General features: G+C 38.4%; 1 protein-coding gene across 5 annotated transcripts in view; it reads right to left on the bottom strand.

Moving 5' to 3' along the window:
- Positions 1–1,163: 1,163 nt before the first annotated feature.
- The window catches only part of dachd (dachshund d), a 127,842-nt gene continuing 120,410 nt past the window's right edge, over positions 1,164–8,595 (bottom strand). For 4 of the 5 annotated variants that reach the window (XM_014023207.1, XM_014023206.1, XM_014023209.1 and 1 more), the window contains exon 11: positions 1,164–2,662. In XM_014023207.1, the coding sequence (XP_013878661.1) occupies positions 2,625–2,662 (38 nt within the window). In that variant the 3' untranslated portion in view covers positions 1,164–2,624. The remainder of the gene's footprint in view (positions 2,663–8,595) is intronic. The other variant, XM_014023205.1, reaches the window with a different exon arrangement.

The following is an 8,595-nucleotide window of genomic DNA, read 5'->3' as shown; positions in this document are numbered from 1 at the left end:
CAAAGATGATGCCTTGTTTTCTGTCAAATTTGCACGTGGCAGACTGTGGTCGATCGTGATTACCTTTGTAATCATTTCAGTTTTTATTTACCAGTGCATTTTTTTTAAAACTTTGACCGACAAGCTGTGGCAGTCCAGTCCATCTTCCATTGATGCTGTTTTTTTTATTCTTCAGTCTAAAATGTATACTTGTGCGCATTGCAAGTGTGTTTGTTGCTTTTTACATTCAAACTAAAACAATTTGTTGTATGATATGAGACAGGACTCAAGAGCAACTTGTAGCCTCAAAGGATGCACGTCAAAGCTGCTCACCTGAAAACATAAAGTGGAGAGACAGAGTGTAAAAAAACAAAACAAAAACAAAAAAAAAAAGAAAAGAAACTGAAATAAATATAGTATTTAGGATCTGATAAATGTAGGACCAATAAACTGTTTTTATAACAGATTTCAATGTAGTCAGTTTTTCCCAAGGGCTGTAAAGTTACTGAGAGTTTACAGATTTTGAAACATTTCTGACAAAGTACAAAAAAATTAAAATTCAAATGATTTTTTTTAGGATCTGACATGTTTTTTGTCAACATCAAAAACTAAAAAAAAAAAAAAAAAACTGCAATAAAAATGTATAGCTTGTTTTTCACCATTAGACATTCTGTGCGTTAACACTATTTTATAAAGCATTACACCACAATCAGTTTGCATTATACAGCACCGGTAAAACTATTATGTTTTTCTTTGACTGTAACAGAAATGTTACATTCAGTTTCATGCATGTAACTAACACTAAGTAATGTGAAATGACAGTGATATTAAAGTATATTAAAATAATTTATTGTATTTTTTAAGTGTTCTTAGCCTTGCTCGAATTAGCCATTATCAAACGAAAACATTTATTTCTATACTGAGTTAATTTATATTAAAAAAACTGTCTGCAACAGGTAAGATATTTGTCACTCGTGAGTTTTTTTTTTTTTTTTTTACAAACCAAGGGTTGATTTTAAAATTCTCAAAAACACCCCTAAAACACAACAATGATTCACAACTAGAAAAAAAGCCCCTGAAAGCCTCAACGATCCACGTTTCTGTTTGAGCAGTTTCAGGCAGAACATCCACCTACAACCGACCCAAGACACAGACTTGACCTTGGGCAACATATGTAACTCAGGTGGTTTATCATCAACATGTTAACTTTATTTGAATTTGAAGTACAATGAAGAGATGATTTGAGAAGCTATATAAGTTATCAGTGACAACAGACCTAGACACTCCATTAAGAACAAAAGGAACAAACACATCCTGGACACAGGCCTCCACCGACTCCGACCCATCCTCTTCTTCTTGATTGTTAACACATAAGGTCAAAATTGTTTTGCAGTTAAAGGACTGACATCAGCTTATGACTAGAGAATATACACAGGTGTTTCAGCACCACAATTCAACAGTCTTTAGGAAAAAGTCAAATAAAAGGAAAGTTACTTTTTTATCATGAAACACTCGAGAACAAAAACAAGTGTATCTGTATAGGTTAACACATTATAATTAAATGTTTTAAAAGTTGCATCTTGTCTGATTGTTTCTCAAGCTGATAATAAGTAGACTGACGTGTAAAAAAATAATGACAGATGCTGAATTCTGTGTCTCATGACTAATAAAGGTACAGTAAAATCCAAGAAATATTCCCTCCTATACAAAGATTACAGTACTATCAACAGCCAAAAAAAGTCCTTATTTTCAAAGTGAAACATTGCTGATTATCGTTTCAAAATCATCTGGGCTTGAGTGAGCCAACCCTAGTATTTGTTCAGCACAATATAGAATTTATTAAATATTATAATTCCAGGACAAACATTTACATGCCTGCATGCTTTCTCACCAAAATGGCAGCTATAGGAAAGAATGATGGCTCAGAGATAGAACAAAACAAAACAGGAGGTTTATATAAATGGTGGTATTGGTTGCCTAATAGCTCTACCGCATCCACAATACCTTTGAACTTTATATACACATACCTTTTCAGTCCGCTCAGAGTCGACGGAGTGACTTTTTCTATCAATTACCTCTTGTATGTACAACAATGGTAAAAATGAAACTTGATTGTATTCTCATCTAATTTAGAAAACATGAAAATCAAACATCAGTCTTTTGTCTTTTTTTTTTTTTTTGATGACCAGCATGAGGTTCATCTCCACACGTCATCCCCCCCGGAATTTATTTTGAAATACAAAACAAAACTTCAGTCGAATTTCTATTTCAAAGCTTTCTCGCTGGCTGAGATACAGTATAAAAAAATCTTCAGTGCTGTGATTTTCAGGAGTTATTACCAACAATGCACCTTGGGTACATATCCTTTTTGTTTTTTTTTTACTGTGCTCGTTTTTTATGTTTATCCGTCACGTCGGCCAACATGTCACGTCTAAACCTGTTTTGTCAAAATGTTTTATGTTGGCCTGCGTGATTAAAAAAAGACTTATTCTACATTCGGACTCCTCCAGCATTTCCACCTACAAGCAGCTTGACTTCTCTTCAGCTAAATCAGCCTGGCTGAGGCCTCCTCAGAAACTTCATGGGTTTTCCTTTCTGTCCTTTTTTTTATCGTTTTTGTTTTCCTCCAGCTCCTCGCAGCCTTATCAGTACATCACTGTAGTTTTCAGGAACAGTCTTCCATCTGGAACAGAGAACACACACACACAGAAAAGAGCAAAAGATTAGCCAACAGCTAACAATCTGCTGACGCAACTGCACTATTCAGGATGTGATTGTTGATGAAACGTAACTTTGAAATATTGCCCTCTAGTCTTTCTATCTGAACGCCATTAATGTGAATTCATAAAGCTGATTTAGGAATAAGATAAAGTTAGCAGCCATGACAAAAATTGTTAAATATCATGTAGTGCATACTCACAAAAAAAAACCTTGTTGCATGAACAAAAAAAACTGGACTCTTTTTTCACTATCTCTAAATAAATCAGTAATGTTGTTGAAATGGAATACATCTGGGCTGGGTCATCACAGTCTTATAAGAGCCAATCAATTCATTTTTTTTTCTGGAATTGAGAATGAATTTAAAGGAGACATATCGTGCTTTGAAATCCTCTTTCACATTTAAATGATTCACTTGGGGTCTATAAAATGGAACTGCAATGCTATGGTCTGAACTCCACAAGCCCCTCTTTCACCGCTTTTCTTGAGATAACGAGTTAATTTCCCGATGGTTTTCTCGAGATAACGAGTTATGGTTTTCCGCTTGTGCATCATTCGGTAACCATGAAAACGGCTTGGTCCCCTCAGCTGGTCACCGATGAAGTTTACTTAATCATAACACAGGCTGAAAGTGCAGTTTGTTTGTCTTGTACAGATGATTAAATAATCTCATTAGGAGAACAGATGGACGGACCGATGGCTGGACGGATAGGGGGCTAAATGTGTTGACCAGGTCTCCCTGATGATGCACACAAAATGTGGTGCAGATTGATTCATGTATGTGTGATTAAGAGCAAACAGTGTGCAAAGAGGGTGGGGCTAAAGTGATCTCATCAAATTAACACATTAATGTGTYTAGCTAACACATTCTCACTCCCAACTCGTCACATATTGACACTTTTCCAAGGTTCTCTCTGCATCATATTTTACGCCACGGGTGTACCCGTCGCGTCAGTAAATGACACACCAGACATTTCCGTGTTCCCTCTGCGTCCATGTTTGACGCGTTGGGACGCAAAATATAGGAGTCTTTGAGTTGGGGCCTGTGGTTAATGTTATGGATCAGGGTTCATGGTTAATTTCAGGTAGTGGGGTCAGGGATAGGATGTCTAGGGCGAATATTAGGTAATTTTAGGCTTTGGGACACGTAGYTGACGTGAATTTCCTACACTTTCTAAAAATGGTTAATTTTAGGTACTAGGGTTAGGGACAGGATGTCTAGAGTGAATAAGGTCGTATTCACACCTAATAGTCCGGTAGACTCGGTTCGATTGGGGACCAAAACTGCAAGCTTTGTTTACATTTTCTGTTGGTGCAGTTTGAATTCACACTGCACTTTCTCAATTGAACTAAACCCTGTAAACAACCTGTTCCCGCCCTCACCTGTGGGGGCGCTGCACAAAGAAACACTAAAGTAATCAACATGCAAACCTCAGAAGAAGACATGGAGCGCAACTTCCTTCTTAACAAAATGTAAACAAACAATAGTAATGTTACATTTTAGTGGTTATAGGGTTTATTTTTTGTTTTTGGCAAATGTGCTAAACAAATAGTCTTCAACAATGAGCTCAGCATGAGAGGAAGATGAGGCGGAACCACGGAGAATGTTGTTTTGCACACAAGGCGGCTGAGGAAGCTCCGTGTTAATCGAGTAGAAACGCGTCCAGCTCCACAGTCATGATGTCCACCTTATACAGTCGTCCAAGCGAGGTATTTACACCATATAAGTAAATTTAATACCGTTATTACTCAGAATGTATAGTCYGCTTCCTGCTTTTGGAGCGGTCTCTGGTCCGCTTGGCGTTCACACATGCAATCGAACCGCACCAGAGTTCGTTTCAATCGAACCGAGACCTAGGTTTTCAGGTGGACCAGAGTTCGCTCTTTTGGTCTGAATCAGAGTTCGATTACGCATTCACACCTCCATAAACGAACCGGACTTTCCAGGCAAACGAACTAGAGTTCGATTAAATTGGACTAAACAGTGCAGGTGTGAACACACCCTAAAGGCAATTTTAGGTGTTGGGACGGTTAGTTTTTGTGCATTGTCTACACTTTTTGAAATTATGACAACGGATTCCGCCCCATCTCGTCAATAATTGATGCGCAGGGTGTACCCGACGCGTCAAAATCAGACGCAGAGGGAACCTTGGAAAACTGTCAATATGCAATGACTCGGAAGTGAGAATGGGTTGGTTTAGCAGGTGTCCCCAATGATGCACACACACACACAGTTGGCGCACATCTATTATTATTTTTTTCAATACATTTTTTTATTAATTTAATTTAAAAAATCCTATATACAATAAAAATACAAATCACAAGTAAAATAAAAGGCAGCGGAAAGAAAAAAAAACTTATATCTGCCCCTATTTTCCAAAAATAAGTTCAAAAATAATAATGTTTTGGTAACAAAACAAAACTTTAACTCCATCACGAGCAACAGCTCCTATGAAAACATATTAAACTATTTCATATTTCTTTAACAAACTAACTTTTACCATGCTCTTAAACAAACACATTGAACCAGCATTTTTATAATCATGTTCTATTCCACAATATTATTCCTTGGACCGAAGTACATCGGTCCTTGAAATTTGTTCAAATTTAGGTTTTACAAACATCTCTAGTCCCTTAAGATTGTAATATGTTTCCCTCTTTACAAATTTTTATTAGATGTTTAAAGATAATACATTTTATGAGCCTTATACATAACTTGCAAAATATAATAATCAACCAACTCATAAAATTTCAATAATTTCAACTGATAAATATATATGATGGGTGACTGTAGTGTTAGTGATAATTCTTATAGCTCTTTTCTGTAAAATAAAATAGGATTTGTATTTGTGTTTCCCATTGGGAAATTACATCTGTAACAGGCCGTCACTCTGGTCAGAATTAATCTCAGTTTTAACAAACGGATGTCATTCAAAAGCTATCCACAACAGGTAAGATATTAACTCCTGATACTATTTCCACAGGACCCCACTTCAAAAGATCTGAACAACTGCTTTAACAAACCGAAACKAAATATATTTCAGGTTTGYAAAACTTCTTTCTTTATAGTTATAATAAATTAAACCKGTCCCTTGGTGGTTTATTTGAAGGTAATTATGACCCCTGCACGTGAAGCGGGGATCATATTATTTATTTATTTATTTATTTATTTATTTATTTATTTTTAAAGATTTTTGGTCAACCATAGCATGGAAACAGCTGCACCAATCAATGTGAAATTTGGCAGGAAAGTAGATGTGTTTGACCTACACCATCCAACGTTTTTATAACAGATCCAATATTTGAGAAGAGGGCTTCATCTAAAAAAGGGGGGTGTCTGAACATGTAATTTAGCTCGCTATCCATCAAGCCCCCCCAATTCTGAGGACTTCTGAGTTTTGGTGAATTGGTGCTTTGCATATGTGTGGGGGTCATATATGCTAGTGCTATGTGGTATCAAGTTATCTTTACTTTAAAAAATTTGAAAGCATAAAACAAAGTAGTTTAACGATCCGACTTGAGCTCATTTTCAGGACATCTGTCAGGAAGATAATCACACTTTTACCTTCAGGTTCTATCACAACCAAGCACACCATATAAAAGCAGCAAYGATAAGCACATTAAGGCATCCAGAGCTGAAGGCCACGCGTGTTCAGGATTCCTCTGCTGACGCGCTTGTTCGGGCATAATACTGCGCTCAAGACGAAAAGCACTTCTCTAAGTGATATTTCCTGTGTGGAAATGGTGGATRTTGAAAATGGCACGCGTTGCTCTGTTTGGTTATCCACAGACACCTCCAGCCCTAACGAGCTCTGTCCACTGCCAGGCGAGCGCTGCGTGTCTGAGTGTTCGCCTGAGCGAGCAGCGGCRCTCCGACGCCGAGCTGGTAAAAGCATCTGTTAGGCACAGCTCAGGAGCCGGTTTGACGTTTCTTACCTTTGCCCCCCCCCCCCTTTTTTTTCTCCTGTCTTTCTTCACTCTGCTACAGTAATGTCTTTAAGAAGAACACCACTTCTGTGGCAGCGAGCCTGAACATCTCAAAGTTCAAAAGGAACCTACACGAAGACATTTAGCAGAAGCGGTGGTTGGACATGACACGAGCAGAGTGGGAGTGATTACACCAGGTTACAACGTCTTGATGTGCCTGTACTTCTGTCGAGAGCCATCTTAGCATCAGGTTCATTTCTATTATTTAAAAAAACAAAACAAAACAAAAAAAAAACAGGATTAGCTTCCTCAGTTTATAATCTACACATTTACATGACAAACATTTTGTCATTTGTTCCTGTTTAACCTTTCAGGCTGTGTTTATGCATTGCACACAGACAGAGTAGACAACAAAAGCTTGTGTGTGTGTGTGTGTGTGTAAGAGTAAGGGAGTGAATTTGTGTACAATACGTGGGGGGTGGAGAAGGGGGGGGGTGTCTACAAACACAGGCTAATTACCCGGCACTGCCGTAGGTCTCGGAGGCATTGCACTCTGGCGCTGCCTCTATTCAAGCAACAACCATCGAGTTGTGCGTAAAAGTCATTCCAGCATGAATGTGGCAGCATGAAAGAACAAAATGCAAAAATACAAAAACAAATGTCTCTAAACATAAACATGTTTAGGGATGTGGGCCACAACTTTACGCACATCCCTGTTCTGACAAGAGAGGACACCATGTTGTTGCCTCGTCAGAGTCGGGACAGTTAATTTGGGTGTTAATGAAAACAAAGACCATCTGATTGTTCGATGGACGATGACAGCGAAGGCATCATCGAGAGGCGAGTAAATATCGACGCGTTTGACTTCTAATGGATTCAATTCAGCAACAGGGAGGGCTCCGATGAGCCGCTCTCACCGGGTTCCGTCCCAGTCTGTGTCCAAACATCTGCTTTCTGCACGCAGCTGGAAAACCCGGTGACGTCTCGACGCTCCGCTTTCTGGAAGCCTCTCATTAAAATATGGCAAAACTTCAGTATTTCTACATTCAAATTAAGATGAAAAGTTCATTAAAGAGAATAAATATTTCATTAGATGCTAAATAAAACAAAGGGGATTTTTTTTCTCTTTTTTTGGCCTCTCTCAGCATAAAATTCCTTTGAAAGATTAATTAATACATGTAAATTATGCAAATTATGCCCATGCAAATATTTTATGAAGACAATTAAGGGATCCATTAATTACAGTCTTTTTTGCTTCAGTGACATTCGTTCATTTAATTTTAATTTCACTTTAGCTGTTTTGATGTTTAATCTTGCAACAAAAGAACTTTATCTGCGCGAGTGCAGGGTCGTGTAAACTCGCCGAACATGTCGAGCGGGGAAGGAAGCGGAGGGGGGAGATACCGGGGGAAGATATTCACACGCGCACCGCTGCTGCCAGGCTGGCAGTACCGGTAACGGTACGGGGGCCCCGGCAGCTCGCCTGCCTGTGAAAAGAGCCACGTTCCCTCTTGGACTCGATTCAAAACACTGTAGAAGCAATTAATAAACACAGACTGTGTTAATATCGCAGAATTAGAGAAGTGTGACAAAAGACAAATAGAAATAATTAGTTCTCTAAAATTATGCCCCTCATTATTATTTTTTTCTTCCTTCTTCCCTCTCTCCAATTTGCCTCCCTGAGTTTGGAGTTGAGAACGCACCCACACATTTCTTCTCGGCTTTCTCAGCTTTGATAGGTTTGGTTTATTTTTTTCTTTCTTTTCTTTCCCTCCTCCTTCTTTTTCTGCTTGTGTAATTTATCAACATCATTTTTTGCCATTTGAGGTTAATTATACAGCGAGGCTTGCAGAGCAGAGTAGAGGAGACATGGGTGGCAGACAAATGCTTCTCTAATTGAACAAAACACACACACACACACAGACACACACACGCACGCACGCACGCACACACACACACACACACACACAC

The sequence above is a fragment of the Austrofundulus limnaeus genome, unplaced genomic scaffold, assembly GCF_001266775.1.
Source record: "Austrofundulus limnaeus strain Quisiro unplaced genomic scaffold, Austrofundulus_limnaeus-1.0 Scaffold359, whole genome shotgun sequence".
Taxonomy (NCBI): Eukaryota; Metazoa; Chordata; class Actinopteri; order Cyprinodontiformes; family Rivulidae; genus Austrofundulus; species Austrofundulus limnaeus.
This window is presented reverse-complemented; position numbering and strand designations above follow the sequence as displayed.